Source organism: Myxine glutinosa, chromosome 3 (assembly GCF_964187855.1).
Source record: "Myxine glutinosa chromosome 3, kmMyxGlut1.1, whole genome shotgun sequence".
NCBI classification, from domain to species: Eukaryota; Metazoa; Chordata; class Myxini; order Myxiniformes; family Myxinidae; genus Myxine; species Myxine glutinosa.
This window is the reverse complement of record NC_136263.1, coordinates 37,308,026-37,332,397: the sequence shown is the minus strand read 5'-3', so window position 1 is coordinate 37,332,397 and position 24,372 is coordinate 37,308,026. Positions and strand designations below refer to the sequence as shown.

The 24,372-nt window shown below is 42.8% G+C and overlaps 1 protein-coding gene and 1 long non-coding RNA gene across 3 annotated transcripts in view; one reads left to right on the top strand and one right to left on the bottom strand.

Annotated features, from left to right (window-relative positions):
* LOC137423671 (SH3 domain-binding protein 2) overlaps positions 1–8,631 on the top strand; it is a 72,803-nt gene extending 64,172 nt beyond the window's left edge. For both annotated transcript variants that reach the window (XM_078773896.1, XM_078773897.1), the window contains one exon: positions 7,448–8,631. In XM_078773896.1, the coding sequence (XP_078630022.1) occupies positions 7,448–7,576 (129 nt within the window). In that variant the 3' untranslated portion in view covers positions 7,577–8,631. The remainder of the gene's footprint in view (positions 1–7,447) is intronic.
* Positions 1–24,372, bottom strand: part of LOC137423673 (uncharacterized) — a 97,533-nt gene that overhangs the window by 64,090 nt on the left and 9,071 nt on the right. The gene's annotated exons all lie outside the window — the stretch shown is intronic.

Sequence of the window (24,372 nt, the reverse complement as noted above, 5' to 3'; positions counted from 1 at the left end):
GTCAGGATTGAAAGACATGTTCCACTTGTTTGACCAGTCTGTGATTTTGTCCAGGTCTGCAGAGAGTGAGGAGGCTGCAGACTGCCGATCTGAGGGATGAGGAATGGAGCGGCAGATAGTGGAGTCATCAGCAAAGAGATAGAGAGGATTTTCCAATTTGGAGTACCATTCAACTCTTTCTGGAATCATTGATGTTTGGGAGTACAATTCAACTCTTTCTGGAATCATTGATGTTTGGGAGTACAATTCAACTCTTTCTGGAATCATTGATGTTTTGGAGTACAATTCAACTCTTTCTGGAATCATTGATGTTTTGGAGTACAATTCAACTCTCTCTGGAATCATTGATGTTTTGGAGTACAATTCAACTCTTTCTGGCATCATTGATGTTTGGGAGTACAATTCAACTCTTTCTGGAATCATTGATGTTTGGGAGTACAATTCAACTCTCTCTGGAATCATTGATGTTTTGGAGTACAATTCAACTCTCTCTGGAATCATTGATGTGTTGGAGTACAATTCAACTCTCTCTGGAATCATTGATGTTTTGATGTACAATTCAACTCTTTCTGGAATCATTGATGTTTGGGAGTACAATTCAACTCTCTTTGGAATCATTGATGTTTTGGAGTATAATTCAACTCTTTCTGGCATCATTGATGTTTGGGAGTACAATTCAACTCTTTCTGGCATCATTGATGTTTTGGAGTACAATTCAACTCTCTCTGGAATCATTGATGTTTTGGAGTACAATTCAACTCTTTCTGGCATCATTGATGTTTGGGAGTACAATTCAACTCTTTCTGGCATCATTGATGTTTTGGAGTACAATTCAACTCTCTCTGGAATCATTGATGTTTTGGAGTACAATTCAACTCTTTCTGGCATCATTGATGTTTGGGAGTACAATTCAACTCTTTCTGGAATCATTGATGTTTTGGAGTACAATTCAACTCTCTCTGGAATCATTGATGTGTTGGAGTACAATTCAACTCTCTCTGGAATCATTGATGTTTTGGAGTACAATTCAACTCTCTCTGGAATCATTGATGTGTTGGAGTACAATTCAACTCTCTCTGGAATCATTGATGTGTTGGAGTACAATTCAACTCTCTCTGGAATCATTGATGTGTTGGAGTACAATTCAACTCTTTCTGGAATCATTGATGTGTGTTGGAGTACAATTCAACTCTTTCTGGCATCATTGATGTGTTGTAGTACAATTCAACTCTTTCTGGAATCATTGACGTGTTGGAGTACAATTCAACTCTTTCTGGAATCATTGACGTGTTGGGGTACAATTCACCTCTTTCTGGAATCATTTATGTGTTGGAGTACAATTCAACTCTTTCTGGAATCAATGATGTGTGTTGGAGTACACTTCAACTCTCTCTGGAATCATTGATGTGTTGTAGTACAATTCAACTCTTTCTGGAATCTGATGGTTCTGGAATCATTTGGCCTCAACGTGTTGGAGTACAATTCAACTCTCTCTGGAATCGTTGATGTGTTGGAGTACAATTCAACTCTCTCTGGAATCGTTGATGTGTTGGAGTACAATTCAACTCTTTCTGGAATCATTGATGTGTTGGAGTACAATTCAACTCTTTCTGGAATCATTGACGTGTTGGAGCACAATTCAACTCTTTCTGGAATCATTTATGTGTTGGAGTACAATTCAACTCTCTCTGGAATCATTGATGTTTTGGAGTACAATTCAACTCTTTCTGGAATCATTGATATGTTGGAGTACAATTCATCTCTTTCTGGAATCATTGATGTGTTGGAGTACAATTCAACTCTCTCTGGAATCATTGATGTTTTGGAGTACAATTCAACTCTTTCTGGAATCATTGATGTGTTGGAGTACAATTCAACTCTTTCTGGAATCATTGATGTGTTGGAGTACAATTCAACTCTTTCTGGAATCATTGATGTGTGTTGGAGTACAATTCAACTCTTTCTGGCATCATTGATGTGTTGTAGTACAATTCAACTCTTTCTGGAATCATTGACGTGTTGGAGTACAATTCAACTCTTTCTGGAATCATTGACGTGTTGGGGTACAATTCAACTCTCTCTGGAATCATTGATGTGTTGGAGTACAATTCAACTCTTTCTGGAATCATTGATGTGTGTTGGAGTACAATTCAACTCTTTCTGGAATCATTGATGTTTTGGAGTGCAATTCAACTCTTTCTGGAATCATTGATGTGTGTTGGAGTACAATTCAACTCTTTCTGGAATCATTGATGTTTTGGAGTGCAATTCAACTCTTTCTGGAATCATTGATGTGTGTTGGAGTACAATTCAACTCTTTCTGGAATCATTGATGTTTTGGAGTGCAATTCAACTCTTTCTGGAATCATTGATATTTTGGAGTGCAATTCAACTCTTTCTGGAATCACTGATGTGTGTTGGAGTACAATTCAACTCTTTCTGGAATCATTGATGTGTGTTGGAGTACAATTCAACTCTTTCTGGAATCATTGATGTGTGTTGGAGTACAATTCAACTCTTTCTGGAATCATTGATGTTTTGGAGTGCAATTCAACTCTTTCTGGAATCATTGATGTGTGTTGGAGTACAATTCAACTCTTTCTGGAATCATTGATGTGTGTTGGAGTACAATTCAACTCTTTCTGGAATCATTGATGTGTTGGAGTATAATTCAACTCTTTCTGTTTCTCTGCTCGCCTTTAGCCAGCAAAGAGTAACACAAGCATCTTTCATTGCAATATCAACACACTCCTTCAAAACTCTGTTAGCATCAATGACAGCATATTTCCATTGCCATAAATTGACTAAGCTCAGTATACAACAACAACAACAACAACATGCATTTTAAGGCCATTTTCCCTGCTAGAGCGGGGGTTAGCCTTGCGGTCCCCATGACAATCCTCTCCATTTTGCCCTATTTTCTGCATCTCTCCTTGTTAACGCCCATGCCCGCATTTCTTCTTCGACCATCTTTAGCCAAGTCTTTCTCGGTCTTCCCCGTCCTCGACTTCCTTCTACATTCATTTCCATCACTCTTCTCAACCAGTGTCTTTCATCGTTCCTCAACACATGACCAAACCATCTCAACCTGTTCCTCTTCACAGCATCCATCACAGGCTCCATTCCCATCATCTTTCGCAATTCATCATTTGTCTTCCTCTCTCTCAACGACACTCTGCACATCCACCGAACCATTCGCATTTCCACCCTTGCCAGCCTTCGTTGCTGCTCTACGTTCAATACCCATGTCTCGCTCCCATAAATCATAACACTTCTCACACATGCAGCATACACCTTTCCCTTCAGCTTCAACGACACTCCCCTCCTCGTCAGCACGCCACTCAGTTGCCGAAACTTCTTCCATGCACATCTCACTCTAGCAACCGTTGCCGAGTCTGATCCACCTTCTCCATTCAGCATGTTGTATCTTCTCCACTAAGCATGACTAAGCTCAGTATAAACTCCATTTATAGACAGCTATAGATAACCTGCATAGTATTTCCTGCTGCGACCTCTCTTCTGATGCCCACCACCTCCACCACCTCCCAAATCAAATCCATACTTATGTTGAGCACAACCTTCAACTCCTTTTACTTCCACAACTTCCTTAATATCAGAGTGCAATGATGAGACATCCAACCTCAATCAGTTGATGGGTTCAGGAATAAATAGGTTGACTCCAGGTAGAGGAGACTCCACCATGCCTTGTCCTCCCTCATTGCTCCTGGACATTTTTTTTGGCTTTTTTATAAGTCATTTTGTGTATACATAACCAGGGCTCGTGAACAGTGCTAGAGCAGAATGGAAAGGAAGAAACACCAACAGCAGAGTAGAAGTGAGAGTGAAAGTGAGATCAAGGGAAGGGGGAGAAGGACACATGGGGTGAGCACAATCCGTACACAAACCGAACTAGAGTGAAGTTGATGGCACATCATCGCAAATCTCCAAACTTCCCACCCAATGCAAAGTTGAATGATGTCAAACAGTTCCACCAGGAATGACCCAATATCAAACTTTGAGTTTTAAAAAATCTTCTGATTTGACCTCTGTGACCCAAAGTCCCCATCCCCTAGACCTAGATCATGAACAGGGGGTGAAATCAAAAAATTGTTACATATTTCATGTTCCCAAAATATTTATCTGCATATACAAAGTTTCATTTTAAAAAATGGGGTGGAGCCAAAATGATACTGCTCTCAGAATGTGGTGATAATATCGACCAAATTTGGTGAATTTCTGCACAACAGTTGAGGAGGAGATTACGTGACAGACAGACGGACGGTCAGACAGACGGAGCCGGTTACAATATTCCCTCGTTTTTTTTTCTTTTTCTAAAGGTGTGGCGATAATGAAACACAATAAGAAGGGGAAGGCAGGGATGAAACAGAGAAAGAACAAACCAACCAACAACTATCAAACAAAAAAAAACGAGTGAGGGAGGAGGGGGGTCACAATAACGTGGAAAAAGGGATCATTTGGTTTAGAGAAGCGATCATGATTATGGATGGGAGATGACCTAAAGTAGTGGTCAACAGCTGTTTCGAAGCCCTGAGGGAAGAATGGCACTGAACAGACTGGGGCAGGTGGTGCCGCAGGCGAGAGAAAAGAGGAAGAAATGAGTGCAGGTAACCAGTGAGCCTAGATTGTGGGAGTTTAACAAGAAGAGGGTTGTAACGGCAGACCGGGTGCACCCTGCAGAAACCTGGGAGGGACAGCCAAGAGAGGGCAGAGGAAGGAAGACCAAAAAAGAGGTAGGAAAATACAGAGAGGCCACCAGCCTGTCTGTGAACAACTATTGGGGACACTTTTCTTTTTCTTTTTTTGTATACAAAGTCGAGGCTCGTGAAAGAGCTAACATTTATCAAACAAACAAATAAGTAAACAAAGTATATAAAAGTGGGAGCGGTCGACAAGATGGGGGGAGAAGGGGAGGAAGCACACAAACACAACATTTGAGGGCAGGGACATCGGGAGATGTGTGGGAGGCAGAGGGCCTGGGGGGAGGCAGGATAGGTATAAAACGCAACGACACCAAGGACTTCCAGGAAAGAAGACAAAAGTCATCTCAAAAAAGTGGATTTTGGGTGAAATTAGTGGGGGTAGAAAAGATCAAGGTTTTGGATTGGGGAAGATAAGAGATGGTGGTGAACAGCCGTTTTAAAGACCTGGAGGGAGGAGTGGGATTGAAGAGAGTGAGGGAGTTTGTTCCAGAGGTGGGAGAAAAGAGGAATGAAGGAGTGAAGGTGAGCAGAGAGTCTTGATTTTGGCAGTTTAACCATAAGAGGGTTGCAGGCAGATCTTGTGTGACCTGTAGGAATATTTGGGGGACAGAGCACAGAGAGAGCTGGGGGAGCAAGGCCGGAGAGGAGTCGGTAGAAGACGGAAAGACCACCAACCTGCCTGCGGTGAGTAAGTGAAAGGCCCTCGGAGATAGCGTCATCGCGGGAGATTCCAATGATTCTGAACGCTTTGGTTTCAACAGCGTGAAGCCGAGCTAGGTGTGAGGCAGGAGCACCAGCCCAGAGGGGAGAGCAGTATTCCATTGAGCTGCGGATGAAAGCCTTGTATGGGGTGAGGAGCTCAGGTGTGCCAAGGAAGGACTTCACACAACGGAGGATGCCCAGTCGGCGACTGGCTTTGGAGGCCAGCTTGGAAATGTGGTTTTCCCAGGAAAGATCATGGCAGATAGTGAGACCCAAAAGCTTGAGTGACAGAACTTCTTGGAGAGGATTATTCAGAAAGTAGATGGGAGGGTTGTCCAGTCGGTCTTTTCGGAGAGACATCGTAAGAGTGTGAGATTTGTCAGGATTGAAAGACATGTTCCACTTGTTTGCCCAGTCTGTGATTTTGTCCAGGTCTGCAGAGAGTGAGGAGGCTGCAGACTGCCGATCTGAGGGATGAGGAAGGAGCGGCAGAAAGTGGAGTCATCAGCAAAGAGATAGAGAGGATTTTCAAGAGAGTCAGAGAGATCATTGATGAAGACCAGAAAAAGCACAGGGCCCAGAACACTGCCTTGGGGAACTCCAGCCTGAACAGGAAGAGGAGATGAGAGAAACCCATTCAGGGCCACACGTTGACTACGACGAGAGAGGAAGTCCGCCAGCCATGCGTGGAGATTTCCAAGGATATCAAAGGAGGAGAGTTTGGTGAGCAGAGCGGGGTGCCAGACCGTACCAGACCGGTTGTACCCCCCCAACACAAGTCGGGGGCCAAATTTTCCCCATTCTTCCCTGCTGCCTGGATTCATCAGGGCAGCGTCAGAGTGCCGATCACTCCCCATGGACCGGCCCTTTCACTCTTGTCTCTCTCTCTCTCTCTTCTTTCTCTCTCTCCCTCTAACTCTGTCGTGGCCCTGACTTCGTGAAGGCGGAGGTACACCATCCTAGATGTGGGCAATCTCTGGGTTGCTCCTGGGAGATCAATCGGCTGTCTCCATGCCGCAGGCTTGTTCAAGAGAACTATCTGGGGCTATACAACAACAACAACAACAACGTGTCTGTGATGTGAATGTAACAGACCTAAACATCAGCTTCATCATGGGAGATTCCAATGATTTTGAGTCCTTGCTTTCCATGGCGTCAAGAAGGACGAGGTGTGAGGCAGGGGCGCCCGCCCAAAGAGGAGAGCCATACTCCATCAAGCTGCAAATTAAGGCCTTGTATATTGTCAAAAGTTAAGATTGGTAAAAGAAAGACCTTGCATGACGAACGATGCCCAATTCACGTCTGGCTTTGGAGGCCATCTTAGAAATATGGTCTGCCAAGAAAGCTCAAGGCTGATGGTGAGGCCAAAAAGTTTCAGTGACAACCTCTTCAAGTCATTTGTTTTGTAAGTAGATGGGATGGTTTCCCAGACAGTCCTTTCAGAGAGAAGGAGCGAATGTGGGTTTTTTCAGGGTTGAAAGACATATTCCAAGTGTTGGACCAACTTCTGAATTTGAAGATGGGATCCCAGCATTATGAACTTTGCATTCAGATGAGGTTTGCTTGCACATCTCTTATTTTTTATTCCCACCTCCCCACTGCATTATTATTTCATACATATATCCCCGCTTTTATTAGTCCCGTACCAGTTTCACCGGAGGGGACTATAGGTTTTTTTGCTCTCTGTCTGTCTGTCTGTCTGTCTGTCTGTCCGTCCCACCTGTGGTGTTTCAGCCTTTTCCCCCATATCCTTTAACATTTTCAACTGAAACTTGGTACCTGGCTTTATTATGATGTTACAGAACAAGTTCGAATTTCAGGACATTTTGTCAATTTTTCACGGCCCTTTTTGGACTTCGAAAATAGCACATCCATTGTGGACATACATTGCATATAAATTATTGCTCTTGTTCAGACTGGATCTTCCACTAGTCTCGATTTTATAAACAAAAACAATGCAAGGAATGCTCATCGCTCGTGGGCGAGGATGTGTTTTCACCTGAAGTTTCACGTTCTTTTCACAGACCACTGGAGACTTGTCACTGGACAACAGCAGCAGCCAGAGGTTCTCCTGCTTGCCTGAGCTGTTTGCTTACTACGTGGAAAATGTACTCCCAAACCAGAAAAGATTGAGACTGCAATGCCCTTTCTAAAAGAAAGGTTTTGTGTCATCAAGTGGAATTTCTGCACGGAGGATACATAGAAAGCAAGCTTGCACCAAGAAAAGGGAAACTTGGACAAACTTCATGCAGCATGCAACACAGCACTACTTCTATGCCTTTGGTTGGACTAAAGTAGGGAATGAGGAACAGAGGTCGTGTCGTATCTGTGCAATTGCAATGCTTTACTGCTGTCCTTAATGCAGATACGCGTAAACTGGTTATTTGCTACGTAAACACCGATGGATACGGTACCTTTTTCTCTTGAGCAGTTGTTTTTGTGCTCAGACTTTAAGTGATTTCAAAAATCCTGTTTTCCTCTGCTTATACTTAGCCGGGTTTACCACCTGACGTGTGTGTGTGCATGTGTGTGTGTGCGTGTGTGTGTGTGTGTGTGTGTGTGTGTGTGTGTGTGTGTGTGTGCCTTTTATTTGTGGCCAGGGTCTGTGGTTACTTCATTTCCTTTCCACCAACTTTTGGGATAGAAATTGTGTAGTGACTGCTATTTTCAAATTGACTGAAACTTACACAGTTTGGGTATTTATAAAATGCATCTAAACAGCATCTTAAAGGTTTTGATGCTTTTAATGTAATTCCACATTACACAGCACAGGCACATTCGATGATTAATTGCCAAAAGACAATTGTGACCAAAAGAGAAATTGCATCTACAAATCTGGAATATATAAACAAAGAAATGTACCATGTGTTGAACTTGAACAATTTTCTTTTAAATACCTATACATATTTATTGACACGACCTATACATATTTATTTAATTAATTACAAACTCTATTCTCTCCCCCTGCTCGATCACCTTAGTTAGAGCATTGTGGATTCTAACCATCTCTCCCTGCAACCCCACATGCAATGTTCTGCAACCTTCCCCTTCTATTCAATTATCTCTCTCTACTTCCTTTACAAAAAATTCTACACACAGTTCTTATTTGTGGTTAGATCAAAAATACGATTGGATGTTTGGAGGAGTCACATAAAGTGTTCACACTGTCGGAAAGGCCAAAGATGGTATTAAAGCCATTCTCGCTCAACTTTGGAGTAAGACTTGATCCATCTTGAAGAACTAGGTTTTTATCTTTCTTTTGCCTGTTATTAGCTTACAGCAGATTTTCAAAACTTACTGATGTGTTTAAGTAATTATACAGTCATTATCTGTCCTCTAATTGGACATCTTAACTCTTACCCTGAACTCCATGCCTGCCATTTTAAACTTTTTGTTCATCTTCTCATTTTTACAAAGTCAAAGCAAAAATTGTTGGTACTTTTTTGGCTGAAAAGTGAATGGAGTGTTGTCGTTTTGGCAAGCAATCTAATGATGCTTTCATAACACTTACAGTCACGTGAAAAAGTAAGCACACCCCATGTAAAGTTTTTGACTTTTTCAACATATTTCAACATACAGCTATTTGATCTTCATTTCAACAATATTGATAGATAAAGGTAATATAATATAACAAATATCATGAAACATTTACATTTTGTAGTCCAATCTATAATTTAAATAAACATAAATGCAAATTTCGCATGTGGAAAAAGTAAGCACACCCTTGGCTCTAATAGGTGGTATTGCCCCCTTTGGCAGAAACAACCTCAAGTAGGCGTTTCTTATAACTGTCTACCAGTCTCCGACATCGACTGGGAGAAATTTTTGCCCACTCCTCCATGCAGAATTCTTTCAGCTGTGCGATGTTTGAGGGGTTTCCTCCATGCACAGCTCGTTTCAAATCCCCCCACAATATCTCGATGGGATTTAGATCCGGGCTTTGACTTGACCATTCCAGAACCCTCCATTTCTTTCTTTTCAGCCATTCCTTGGTGGATTTACTGGTATGTTTAGGGTCATTGTCATGTTGCAAGCTCCACCTTCGGTTGAGCTTCAACTTTCCGACAGATGGCCTCACATTATCCTCAAGCATTATCTGGTACAATGAAAAATTCATAGTGGATTCTATGATGGTGAGCTGCCCAGGCCCTGATGCAGCAAAGCTGCCCCAAACCCTGCCCAGGCCCTGATGCAGCAAAGCTGCCCCAAACCCTGCCCAGGCCCTGATGCAGCAAAGCTGCCCCAAACCATAATATTTCCACCACCATTCTTTACAGTTGGTGTATCAGGTTCTTGTGGTCAAATGCTGTCTTTGGTTTTCACCAAACATGTCTTCTAGTACTGTGGCCAAATAGCTCTACCTCTGACTCATCTGTCCAGAGCACATTGTTCCAGAAGTGCTGGTCTTTGCCGAGGTGTTCATTGGCAAACTTTAGTCTTGCCCTGATGTTCTTTCTGGACAGCAAAGGTTTCCTCCTGGCACACCTCCCATGTAGATCAAATTTGTGCAGCCTCTTTCTAATGGTAGACTCGTGCACTTTGACATCAACAGTGGCAGGAGCTACCTGTAGGTCCCGTGATGACATTCTGGGGTTCTTAGAGACTTCTTTCAGCATCTTGCGGTCTGCTCTCGGGCTGAACTTGCTGGGGCGGCCTGGCCTGAACAAGTTGGCAGTTGTTTGGAATCTTCTCCACTTGTAGATGATCTTCCGGACAGTCGAATGATTGATTTCAAATTGTTTGGAGATCTTTTTAAATCCCTTCCCAGACTCGTAGGCATCTATAACCTTCTTTCTGAAGGCCCCAGAGAGCTCTTTTGATCTTGGCATGGTGACGCCACACACTTCAACAACAAAGAGCAAACCAAACGAAATGTCTGAGGTTTAAATAAGACAGGTTCCTCCAAGATCCTCTATGACGATGTTCTAATCATTTCCACCTGAGCTGGTGCACATGATTCTAATTTTAGGTATTTGAAGTAGTGATGAATGTAGGGGTGTACTTACTTTTTCCACATGCGAAATTTGCATTTATGTTTATTTAAATTATACAATGGACTACAAAATGTAAATGTTTCATGATATTTGTTATATTATATCACCTTTATCTATCAATATCTATCTATAATTCCAGCAATCTCTGTGTGTGTGTGTGTGTGTCTGTGTGTGTGTGTGTGTGTCTGTGTGTGTGTTTGTTTGTCTGTGACCGCTGTTTCTCGACAACCACGGGTCCGATATACTTGAAACTTGCCAGGTATATTGCTGGGGACCCGAGGATGTGCCTTTTCAAGGTTTTAAATTAATCGCAGAAGTAGTTACCGAGCTATGTCCAAAAAACGATTCAACCAATCAGAGAGCAGCGAGCTATCACGTGTGCCGAACGTGGCGAACAGACTCTGCCTCGGATGGCACATTTGAGAGCGTATTCATTTATTTCCCGTCGGCAAACTATGTTGGCGCTATGTTGGCGTTAAACGATGTTTTAAAACTAATTAAAACTAATTTGCGATTCTTTCGCTTTCCTGCGATATGCGACCTTCCGGACAGTCAAGTGAGGACGTCACTTCCGGACTTACGGATAGTCATAGTGACGCTGAACTGATGCTGAACGTGGCGAGCAGACACTGCCTTGGACGGCACATTTGAGAGCGTATTCATTTATTTGACGTTGTAATCTGTGTTGATTGTTGTAAGGCACGATCGATTGTAGTACATACATATTTATATTTTGTACATATTCATTACGGGCACGTCACGGGTACGGGTACGGTACGGGTACGGTACCGGGTACGGTACGGTTACGGGTACGCCACGTACGGGCACGTCCTAGTTGTTGAAATGAAGATCAAATAGCTGTATGTTGAAATATGTTGAAAAAGTCAAAACTTTACATGGGGTGTACTTACTTTTTCACGTGACTGTATGAGTTAACCTGTATTAACCAGTACAGTATATGCAGGAAGCTGCGGCTGCACCCAAGATTAACTCAACCTCCAGACCCCCACCCCTTCCCCACCCTGCACCCCCACCAACCTTCATTTCCTAGGAAGCATTAGCCATGATACCGGCTACAATGCAACACTGACTTGTGGACATTTGGAATCGTCAACGAACCCTACTGTGCGGTGATTTTGTGGTGGAAGATGAGAAAAGTAGAAATTTAATTGTAAAATATCACAAACTTCACACATTTAATCAATGCACTTTAGTTATTGGACTAATCCATTTTTTATGGAGTTGTGCTTCATCTCGATTTCCTTTTCATGTCCCAAAATAAGAATAGACATAACTGAACCAGTTATATGATGAGGTTACTTTCCAACTCGGCACCTATTTCTTTGAAATATATTCACGTTTCTCATCTGTAATTGGAGGGAACATCCCATCAGCTTTCGCCTAATCAATAAACCCCGGCCGCAGCTTGAACTTTATAATTAATTATTTCCCATTCTGCCCTTCCAGCCAAATAAAACTGCATAAAACAACCCAGAAAAGCTACATCAGGTAAGCCCTTTGCAGTTTCAACTCCTACTCAGGTTCCTCCACAGCTGTATGCATTTACACGGAACACATGCATGAGCCACCCCAATGCCACATGTCCCCATCAGTCAGCAGACCGGTTTCATAACCTATTGGCGAGTAATCAGCGACAGCATAGACAGATTGAAAAGACTGGATTTTTTGAGTGCAACACAATTAATCTTTTTGAAGACCATGAAATCATTTAAATTGATAGGTTAATTTAAACTTTTACAGGTACTTTTGCTATCTATCTATAATTCCAGTAATCTCTGTGTGTGTGTGTGTGTGTGTGTGTGTGTGTGTGTGTGTGTGTGTGTGTGTGTGTGTGTGTGTGTGTGTGTGTGTGTGTGTGTGTGTGTGTGTATGTCTGTGTGTTTGTCTGTGACCGCTGTTTCTCGACAACCACGGGTCCGATATACTTGAAACTTGCCAGGTATATTGCTGGGGACCCGAGGATGTGCCTTTTCAAGGTTTCATATTAATCGGACAAGTAGTTACCGAGCTATGTCCAAAAAACGATTCAACCAATCAGAGAGCAGCGAGTTATCACGTGTGCCGAACGTGGCGAACAGACTCTGCCTCGGACGGCACATTTGAGAGCGTATTCATTTATTTCACGTTGGCAAACTATGTTGGCGTTAAACTATGTTTTAAAACTAATTAAAACTAATTTGCGATTCTTTCGCTTTCCTGCGTGTTTGTGCACGCTATGGCGATTTCTTTACCAAACTCCGCAAGCCGTTCGCTTTGGACCAAACCATTTCATGTAAATAGAGGGGGGGGGATTGTCACCGTACTCGCAAGCCGTTCGCTTTGGACCAAACCATTCCATGTAAATAGAGGGGGGGGATTGTCACCGTACTCGCAAGCCGTTCGCTTTGGACCAAACCATTTCATGTAAATAGAGGGGGGGGATATAATTTTAGATATATATATATAGTACGGGCATGCCCTAGTAATCTATAAAATAGAGATATACCTTCCTTTGACATTCCATTGCTTTTTCTATGATCCATCTCAGATTTGCGATTTGATCTCTAGTACTTCTTCCTCTTTTGAAATTTGCTTGCTTAATGGCCAATTCTTCCTTCATGAAGTCTTCTATTCTACAGATAGCTGTTACAATGCTGATCAACTCTTCCCAAACTGCCTTACAGAGTTATTTTGAACTTTCGTCAGAACCTGGTGCTTTTCCCATCTGCCAGCTCTTTTGTGGCTCTACCTACGTACCTCACATTCTATCACTATTGGTTCTTCCTCATAATTCTCTTTCTTTGAAAGTTGCCATTACATTGATATCTCGTTTCTATAGATAGTTTGGTATCGTCTTTCCATCATTCATTCACCTGTGTCTCTTCTGTTGGATCCTTTCCTGTTCTACTCAGACCCCAATCCTGGACCTAAACTTTCCTGTGATATCTCTGATCTTTTTCCAAAGATCTCTTGTTTTTCCCACCATGTTGTCACTTTCTATCTCTATGCACACCTCTTTGAAATACCTCTCCTTGTCTTTCCTAATGTGTCCTCCTAAGTCGGCATTTAGCCGCTTATAATGTCCTCTCTTGATGTGCCTTTGGTTTTCATCAGTCTTCTGCCTACAATATTTATTGCCTCTTCTGAAAGTCTTTCGTGGAGAGTGATAATGGCCTACGTGGTCATTAGAGGGTTCCAAAAGAAAGTGATGAAAAATTAGTGGGGGCAGACAGTTTGTACATCCCTCTGCTCATAATGTATTAGTTGTACAACATCCCAAGTTATTCTCACCTTATTATGAGGTGGGCCAGAAAAGATTTTTGCCCCAAAAAGGAAAAAATCTAAATCTACACTTCAGCATATTCACAACAAACATGCTGATGGGAAATTTGACGAAAAAACTTTTTGGAGAAGTGAGGCAATGACTAAACAAATCCAGAACTTCCTTTTCGGTTATTTCCCTCCTGTCTTTCAAAATATTCTGGCTAATACCTCTATCCCTGAACTACAGCTGTTAAACTTTTAAACTTGCATGAAATAGACCAAAAGTTAGTTGTTGTTCTCCTCCTTTTCCCTTTTATAAGGGGTGAGGCCTGGTGGTACCAAGCTCCTGAGTTGTTAGGGTCAGGGTTAGGGTTAGGGTTAGCCTTGACCACGATCCTCCTCCACTCCCTTCTGCCCTCAGCCAAATCTCTCCACTCTCCAACCACACCTACTACCTTACTGATATCCCACTCACACAATCCTCCCATCTCAACCGTATCTACCTATTTTCCTCCTACCTTGTTCCCTCAACCTATCCGCTCTCTTTGCCATTCTCTCTTCCCACATCCACAACAAATGTCCAGCCCATCTCAGCGGACATTTCACCAATCTCCCCATCAAGCTCATGTGCACACCAATCTCCTCTCTCAGTTCATCCATTCTCCTTCAACAGACGCTGCAGGTTTGCAAGATCCACCCTCTTCACTCCAGCAATCCTCCTGACCCAGTTGTTCTTGCAAGCCTGCAGTCTCTGTTGTCTCTCTGTCAGCGCCACCATCTCCAGACCGTACAGTATTACACACGCCATCAGAACTTTCCCTTTCAATCTCCTTGGAATATTTTTGTCTGCCATTACACCCTCCTCCATGCATTCGCACCCACCTGAATCCTCCTCCGCACCTCTGCCTCTGACTTACCATCCCCCGTCACTGTTCCACCAGATACTCAAACCTATTTCTCTGTCTGATCTCCTTCCCTCTAACCTGATATTCATTTATTTTCTCCGCTGCCCAACCCAAATCAGCCCTGTCTTCTCCTTGCTCATTTTCAGCCAATGTTTCTCAAATGCCTTCTTGCACTCCCCCAGTACTTCCTGCAACTCCCGCCCACTCTCCATCACAACAACCAGGTCATCCGCATACAATATTCTCCCCAAAATATCTTTCATTTCTATCTTCCTGCTTACCAGCTCCATTACCATGATAAACATGAGTGAGCCGAGCATGCTTCTCTGCTTCAAACCGATATTCACATTGAACTCCTCTGACATCCCAGGACCAACCAAAACTCTTCCCTTCGCGTTCCCTTGGACATTCGTTCCACCAATCTAACTTCTGCCACCAGCACTCCCATCCATCTCGGTGTCGCCAACACCATCTCGCTCAGAACAGTGTCATATAGGCGTTCTCTAGATCCAGAAATCCCAATTCCATTTCACCTTACACCTCCAGCCTCTACACCAGCTGTCTCAGCACAAACAACCCATCTGTTGTTCTGCTACCCTTTCTAAACCCCTGTTGCTGCACTTCGATCTCCTTCTCCACACTCTTCCGTATCCTTCTGCCCAGAACCCTCTACAGCACCTTCATGACATGACTAAGGAATGTAATGTCTCTGTACTTCCCCAGATTTTAAACATCCCCCTTCCCCTTCCATATCAGCACAATTAACCCTGTCCTCCAGTCTTTCGGAATTGAACAATCTCTCACACATACATTTAACAACTTCTTCGTCCACTTGACTCTGACTTCTCCCACTGCAATTATCATCTATGTACATATTTCATCAATGCTTGACCCCTTACCTTTTTCATCCTCTTCAATGCCATCCGCACTTCCTCTTCTGTGATTTCCACCAACTCCACTTTCCCCTCCACATAACTAGGTATCTCCAGCTCGCCGTTGCTACCTTCCTGGTTCAACAGCTGCTTGAAATATCTTTCCCACACCTTCAATACCGCGCCCCTCCCTGACTCTAGCTTCCCACCACCATCCTTGATCACCGCCCGAGCTCCCCCTCCCTTCATGTTCTTGCTATCCTAATACCTGTCATGAGCCAACTTATAGATCATCTTCCTCCAATCATCCTCTTCCAATTTGTTGTACACCTCATCTTCCATATCATCCCTCACCTTATCCACAGCCATCCTTGCTGCTTTCTTCTTCTACCAATACAGGTGCAGCAACCCGGAAACCCTGATCCCTGACCATCCCTGATTCCATTAGCAATGGGAGTGTATGTTGATTGTTCTTATGTATAGATTTGTCCAGTAAAATATGAAACCGTTCATACATGGCCACACACACACACACACACACACACACACACACACACACACACACACACACACACACACACACACACACACACACACACACACACACACACACACACACACACACACACACACACACACACACACACACACACACACACACACACACACACACACACACACGTTTGTGGTGATTGTGAACACAAATCGAGAGAGATACACAGTGCCATTTGTAGGCACAACCATTATTCAAAGAAAGATGTATGGATGGTTTCACATGATCATTTCTTGTGACCATCCCTACATTGTTGACATACTTTTTGGAGTAACATACATACATCCCTTTACATTAAAAAAAAGTTTTTATTATTTGTTTGTGTCGTTTTTTAGCCTAATGGCCAGCTACAAGTACATGCTGGAGAATTTTATTTCGATTTCCCTTTGAAACATGTTGTCGATTATGTGTGAAAACACTTTGCATTAAATAGTCGTACTATTATAATAATTACATAATGGGCAGCAATAACATTCCACTGTTAACCATACCCATATGGTTATGATTATCCGTCGGCCAATTGTGTTAGGGCAGGCCCGCCCCCAACAGGTTGATTGACAGGCATTGTCCTGCCCTCCCATCCTGGTTCCTAGGCCTTCATTGCTCTACATGTAGGTATGCAACTTTGCTTAATTTATGGAATCCTTTCAAGTTGTGAAAATGGACAGTCATGGACATCCCCACTCTAAAATACAGTAGATTCGTATTTAATGAAACAGAAAACCAGGTATGGAGCTCATACCAATTTGGATTTAGACTGTCTGAAATTCACATAAAAAACGAGAACGCCACTCAGTAGAGCGCATACTCCCGCCGTGGGTTTAGTTGGAATAATACGTTTTGTTTAACATCCCTTCTCCCCAAAACAATAAATGAAAAATAAAGTAAGCCCTAACTGTCAGAGAATTTATTTTGATATATCTCGGAATTAGAGGAGAAAAACATCATTTAAGAATAAGAATAAAAGCTTTAATGCAGTAAAACAGAAAAAATCTTTCCCAAAAAAATTCCTGGATCCGGAATAATATCCTGCGCTTCACCAAAAACTAATCAATTCTTCCTTATCCCAAGGGCAATCATCGCACCAACTTTCATCCAAATCCGTTCAGAACTTTTCCAGATATCTTGTTCACAAACACACGAACATACGAACACACACACACACACACACACACGGACGGACACGATCGAATGCATTACTCCATGGCGGGAGTAATAAACCTGAAAATCGCAGAGCCAGAACCAGAATTATTTATTTGGTCTGGGAAGCCCATGCGAGGTTTCTTCTTCTTCAGCCTCTCACTACCCTGGGTGAATATGCGATCTTTTTTTAAAAAGTTGGAATTTTGCCAAATCTGTTTTATTCGTTTGTTAATATACCTCAGCCATTGACAAATCTGGAACTAAGTCTTTATAAGTTCATCAAATACTGACACCGCGAATGACATTCGCTGAACTAAATGTTGATATCTCTTCTGAGGTTAAAAAAAAAAAAAAAACAGTTTTAAAGCATTATACGTATCAAACGATACATTTTATGAAACGGGGAAACCGAATACACACTTTGGTGGTTTTAAAATGACAGAATATGTCTTTATTAGAAAAAAAAATGAACATTGAAGACGACGCTGCTAAAAAATATACACCGCTCTAACACATAACCACGAGTCTAAACTACATTTACAACAAATATGAAAACTATTTTCATATCACAATGTTAAATATATAATATATAGAAGATAATGTTAAAAATAAATGAGCCCTATCTTCCAATGGTAAAAAAATCCTTCAAAAAATTCCTGGATCCAGAATAATATCCTGAGCTTCACCAAAAACTAATCAATTCTTCCTTATCCCAAGGGCAATCATCCCACCAACTTTCATCCAAATCCGTTCAGAACTTTTCCAGATATCTTGTTCACAAACACACGAACACACACACACACACACACACACACACGGACACGAGTGAATGCATTACTCCCTGGCGGGAATAATAAGAAGAATCACAAACAGTCCGTTTTGTAGCTCAGCGATGCTGTCCAAAAGTTTCACGAGTGTTGGATGTGAAATCCTCCACAGATGACTGGTAGGTACCTTCCTTTTAGGTCGATAAGTTTCTATCTTGGTAGATGTTTTTGAGGATTTGTGGTGTATTAAACCTATGGAGTGTCCATTCCATCCCTACATAGGAAGTCTACCAACTTCCTGATAGAACGATTTTTCTGAAACTAGCTGAGTTTCTGAATCTTGGAGTCTAGGTCGTTAATACTGTTACTTCCAGCTGGAATTAAACCTTCTGGAATGCTCCTGTACTCCACACTAGGCCACCATACCTACCTTTCTCGCCTCCCATGTCTTCATTTTAAGGAAGAAATACCTTTCTGGTAAGGTTACTTGATTGGCCATCTCAATCTTCCATCTTCAACCATGCTGTTGGGAGGCTTTGAAGAACGCTCTGAAGGATCAGTTCCTTACGGACTTGATGCATTATCGTCAAATAACGGGCGAAATTGCTTGAAGCTCATGTGAAGCAGTCAAAGAAGCAAACGCACTGTTTTGTATCCCACTAATCTGGATCCGGACCTAAACCAAAATCGAATCATGTCATCCTTGTCACATACCCAACCTGTCCACCAATTTTCTTCCGAATCGGTCCACAACTTTTTGAGGTATCCTGCTCGCAGACAGACAGGGGTGAAAACATAACCCCTGTACACCTTAGGTGGCGAAGGTAATAATACGATGCCGATATCTCTGCCCGGTTTTTTACCTCCTCCTCTCACCGCTTCATACATAGTCGCCAAACCTTTGCAGTTATTTGACAGACTTACAATTCCACTCATGGCATCTAAATTTATTTCAAACTCCTCCATTCATTCCCTTTGGCCGAGTCGAAAATAGTCATTTATCAAAGTGTGTTGCCATGCTGGATTAGGTCTCAGCATTCCAGGTACCGTGAAATGGGGTGAATAGGGACAGCAAGGTGAATAGGGACAGCAAGGTGAATAGGGACACAAACTGAAAAAAAGTTCGGAATCTTTTTTCGCTGAAAATTAATAACCATACTGATTTGTTGATATTTGGGTTGAAAGTGTTCTCTTGTTTTTTTAAGAATCAACTTATAGTCCCTATTAACCCCATATATGGGTTAAATAGGAATAAATAGGATTTTTATGGCTGTCCCTATTCACCCCATTTTATGGGTGAATAGGGACAGTCACTAATACAAAAAAATAATAATTAAGAAACAATCCTGAGTTTCCCACTTATTGCTAAATTGATCGCTCAGATGGATGCACATAACATGCACCCATAATATGAACCACGGTGCCAATGAAAAAAAATATGGGATAAAAAGTTTCTCCAAACTGTCCGTATTTCTTGATTTTTTTTTTTTTGTATCAGTGACCGTCCCTATTCACCCGTAAAACGGGGTGAATAGGGACAGCCATAAAAATCCTATTTATTCCTATTTAACCCATATATGGGGTTAATAGGAACTATAAGTCGATTCTTAAAAAAACAAGAGAACACTTTCAACCCAAATATCAACAAATCAGTATGGTTATCAATTTTCAGCGAAAAAAGTTTCCGAACTTTTTTTCAGTTTGTGTTCACCTCGCTGTCCCTATTCACGTGGTCTTTAAACCTTTAAACCTAACCACCGAGGGATTTCCCATAAGACTGTTTATATTGAGCAAACCTTTCCTTGACTGTTTTTCTTTATCCATAAGTTAATAATTTGGTTTTGTTTTTAGCAAAGTCAAAAATGAAGATGTATTTTCCAGTGGAAATTGTGATTATTAAAAATGTTTTCATGGTCACGAGTTTATCACATCATACTGTTGTCACGCAAAAGCAGAAGCTTGTTGTCGTCAAGGCATTAACTGACTTTGAATCATCCATGGTGGTTGACCAAACAACAGCGTGATGACTCATCCAACTGCACGCTCTCTATCCACATATTATCACGTGCGTTATGAGTACGTGGAACTGTATGTAGTATGACACCCCATTGTATCTAATGCGATTTGTGCCATGTAGCCATCCATATGCGTTACATGGTAATCGCCATGTCTTGGGTATGAAAAACTGGAGGCGATGATGGAAAAAAAATATCGGAAGTGGTCTCACTGTTCTGCACAGTGCAGTCACGTGATCGTCCCTTAGTCTACGCTCATTGGAGGGTGTTCGACATCTGGCAAATGTCGCTTGTATGGTATGATCCCGGATGAAGACCTCTCGGTGGTCGAAACGTCTTTCCAGAGACTAATGGGCAGCTCCAGGTACCAGTTTAACTTGCCGGTGCCTTGGGTTTATAACATGTCACTATTATAGTTAGTGAAGCATCTGTAATTCATATTTTGACCTAGTTTTATGAACAGGCCTCGCTTAGAACTGTCCATCCAAAACCAAAACATCTGCAACAACAGGAAATTGTACAACGCATGTCGAACACAGACAGTACAAATGACATTCAATGTCAGATTTCTCCAATCATCCCTATCCCGCACCACCTCCCGAAGCTGTGGCAAAGACCGAAGCTGTGGCCCATAAATCCAGCACATACCAAGTCTGCTGCTTCTTCTTCTTTCCTCAACAATACAGAACTTAGTATTTATTTTATATTTTAGTATTTTTCCAATTTGTGTCTTTGTCAAATTTCCGCTCGTTATTTTATTGTGTATGTGTTACTGTGTGTTTTTGAGTTAAACTTGGTTTGCAATTCCTGCAAACTTGTGTATAATTAAAACCTTTTTCTGTTCACACCGCGTGTGTAGAAAGCCTGCTTGGAAACACATGAAAGCCCGCTTGGAGTTTGCAAAAAAGCACCTAAAGGACTCTCAGACAGTGAGAAACAAGATTTTGTGGGCTTTCATGTGTCTTTCACTGAGGAGAGGCTTCCGTCTGGCCACTCTGCCATAAAGCCCAGATCGGTGGAGTGTTGCAGTGATGGTTGTCCTTCTGGAAGTTTCTCCCATCTCCACACAGGATCTCTGGAGCTCAGCCAGAGTGACCATTGGGTTCTTGGTCACCTCTATTACCAAGGCCCTTCTCCCCCGATTGCTCAGTTTGACCGGGCGGCCAACTCTAGGAAGAGTCCTGGTTGTTCCAAACTTCTTCCATTTAAGAATTATGGAGGCCACTGTGCTCTTGGGTTCCCAAGATCTGCTTCAATGCAGCAGAGATTTTTTTGTAGGCTTCCCCAGATTTGTGCCTCGACAAAATCCTGTCTCGAACTCTGCAGGCAGTTCCTTCGATCTCATGGCTTGGTTTTTGCTCTGATATGCATTGTCAGCTGTGAGACCTAACATAGACAGGTGTGTGCCTTTCCAAATCATGTCCAATCAATTGAATTTACCACAAGTGGACTCCAATCAAGGTGTAGAAACATCTCAAAGATGATCAAGAGAAATGGGAGGCACCTGAGCTAAATTTCAAGTGTCATAGCAAAGGGTATGAATACTTATGTCAATGTGATATTTCAGTTTTTTCTTTTTAATAAATTTGCAAAACTTTCTAAAATCCTGTTTTCTCTTTGTCATAATGGGGTATTGAGTGTAGATTGATGAGGGAAAAAATGAATTTAAACGATTTCAGCATAAGGCTGCAACATAACAAAATGTGAAAAAAGTGAAGGGGTCTGAATACTTTCTGAATGCACTGTATTTGGCAACTTCAACTGTCATCATGCCAACTGGCTGGGTGTGGGTTCCTCTCTCACCAGCCATGGCACCTCAACAAAGGACTTCTGCGACTCACTGGGACTGACACAATCTGTGAATTTCCCGACCCGTATCTCAGTCAATGGAGTATCTTCTCTTCTAGACTTGGTTATGACTAACTTCCCTGCAAATATCTGCTGCTCTTCTTCTGCTCCAATCGGTTCTTCTGATCATGTGCTTGTTAAAGTGGACATCTCTCTGGTCATTCTCAGAGAGCCTCCTCAGCGCCGACGAGCCTGGCATTTCACTCAGGCTGACTGGCACGGTCTTCAAGCAGCCATCAATCATCTGGACTGGTCTCCCATCTCTACTGCCTCTGACATCAACTCTTCCTGGGAATTCTTCCAAAGTAAATTGCTCTCTCTCATGCACAGATTTGTCCCATCTCGTCTTCAGTCGTCATACCCTCCCTCCCGTCCATGGTACACTGTAGTTTGTGGTGAGGCAGTTGCCATGAAGCAACTTGCCTTCACCTCCTGGAAGGCTAATCCAACTGAAGGAAATCTCAGTTCCTTTCGCAAAGCTCAGAACAAATGTGTGTCTACCCTCAGGAGTGCCAGGAAACAATATCTCTCTACTCTCAAGACTGAACTCTCAAATCTATCTCCCTCCTCCAAATCTTGGTGGCGTCTGATCAAATCCGTTTCTGGTGTTTGTTCCCCTTCCATCCCCTCCCTTACCTCAAACGGCTACACAGCCGACTCCGCACGTGAAAAAGCTGAATGCCTCAACTCTGTGTTTGCCTCAAAATATTGTGTCCCAAACCTATCCCGCTCTGTACCCACCGTACCTAGTCGAACCCAGCTGCTCCTGGACTCTGTGTCCTTCTCTCCTGACAAAGTGGAAAAGTTTCTGTCAAACCTCGACTCTGATTCTGCAACTGGACCAGACGGCATCAGCCCATGGGTCCAAAAATCCTGCTCTGCCACTCTATCTCACCCTCTCTCTGTTCTCTTCACCCTCTCTTTTGCTCAAGATCATCTGCCGTCAGCTTGGAAATCAGCCAACATCACCGCTTTACACAAAAAAGGTGCAAAAACAGATCCTTGCAACTATAGACCAATCAGCCTTCTTCCAATTATCAGCAAAGTCATGGAATCCATCATTACTTCGGATATCATATCTTTCCTTTTCTCCAATGGCTTGATCTCTGATCATCAATTTGGTTTCAGACCAGGTCACTCTACTCTGGACAAGCTGCTTCTGCTGTCTCAACAATGGATGGAGGTCCTCAATGCCAAACAGGAAATCAGAGCTGTCTCCCTTGACATATCACGTGCCTTTGATACGGTCTGGCACCCAGCTCTGCTCACCAAACTCTCCTCTTACGTTATCCATGGAAATTTGCATGCATGGCTTGCGGACTTCCTCTCTGGTCGTAGTCAACGTGTGGCCCTGAATGGGTTTCTCTCATCTCCCCTTCCTGTTCAGGCTGGAGTTCCCCAAGGCAGTGTTCTGGGCCCTGTGCTTTTTCTGGTCTTCATCAATGATCTCTCCCGACTCTCTGGAAAATCCTCTCTATCTCTTTGCTGATGACTCCACACTCTGCCGCTCCATTGCTCATATCTCAGATCGGCAGTCTGCAGCCTCCTCACTCTCTGCAGACCTGGACAAAATCACAGACTGGTCAAACAAGTGGAACATGTCTTTCAATCCTGACAAATCTCACACTATTATTATGTCTCTCCGAAAAAACCGACTGGACAACCGTCCCATCTACTTTCTGAACAATCCTCTCCAAGAAGTTCTGTCACTCAAGCTTTTGGGGCTCACTATCTGCCATGATATTGCCTGGGATAACCACATTTTCAAGCTGGCCTCCAAAGCCAGTCACTGACTGGGCATCCTCCGTCGTGTGAAGTCCTTCCTTGGCACAGCTGAGCTCCTCACAACATACAAGGCTTTCATCCGCAACTCAATCCGCAACGCAATTTCTCTCGATGTCTCCATGTCTCTCGGTCCCTGCTCTCAAATGTTGTGTTTGTGTCCTTCCCCCTCTCTCCCCATCTTGTCTACCGCTCCCGATGTTATATGTTTTATGTGTCGGTTTGTCTTTCTGTGTGATTAATGTTCGCTCTTTCACGAGCCTCGATCTTGTATACAAAACAAACAAAAATAAATAAATAAAAAAATCGAATACTGTTCTCCCCTCTGGGCCGGTGCTCTTGCCTCACACCTAGCTCGGCTTCACGATGTTGAAACCAAAGCTTTCAGAATCATTGGAATCTCCCGCGATGACGCTATCTCCGAGGGCCTTTCACTTACTCACCACAGGCAGGTTGGTGGTCTTTCTGTCTTTTACCGACTCCTCCCTGGCCTTGCTCCCCCAGCTCTATCTGTGCTCTCCCCCAAATATTCCTACAGGTCGCACAAGATCTGCCAGTAACCCTCTTCTGGTGAAACTGCCAAAATCCAGACTCTCTGCTCACCTTCACTCCTTCATTCTTCTTTACTCCCACCTCTGGAACAGACTCCCTCACTCTCTTCAATCCCACTCCTCCCTCCAGGTCTTTAAAACAGCTGTTCACCACCATCTCCTATCTTCCCCCATCCAAAACCTTGATCTCTTCTACCACCGTTAAATCACCCAAATCCATCTTCTTTTTTTTGAAATACCGACTTCTTTCCTTCC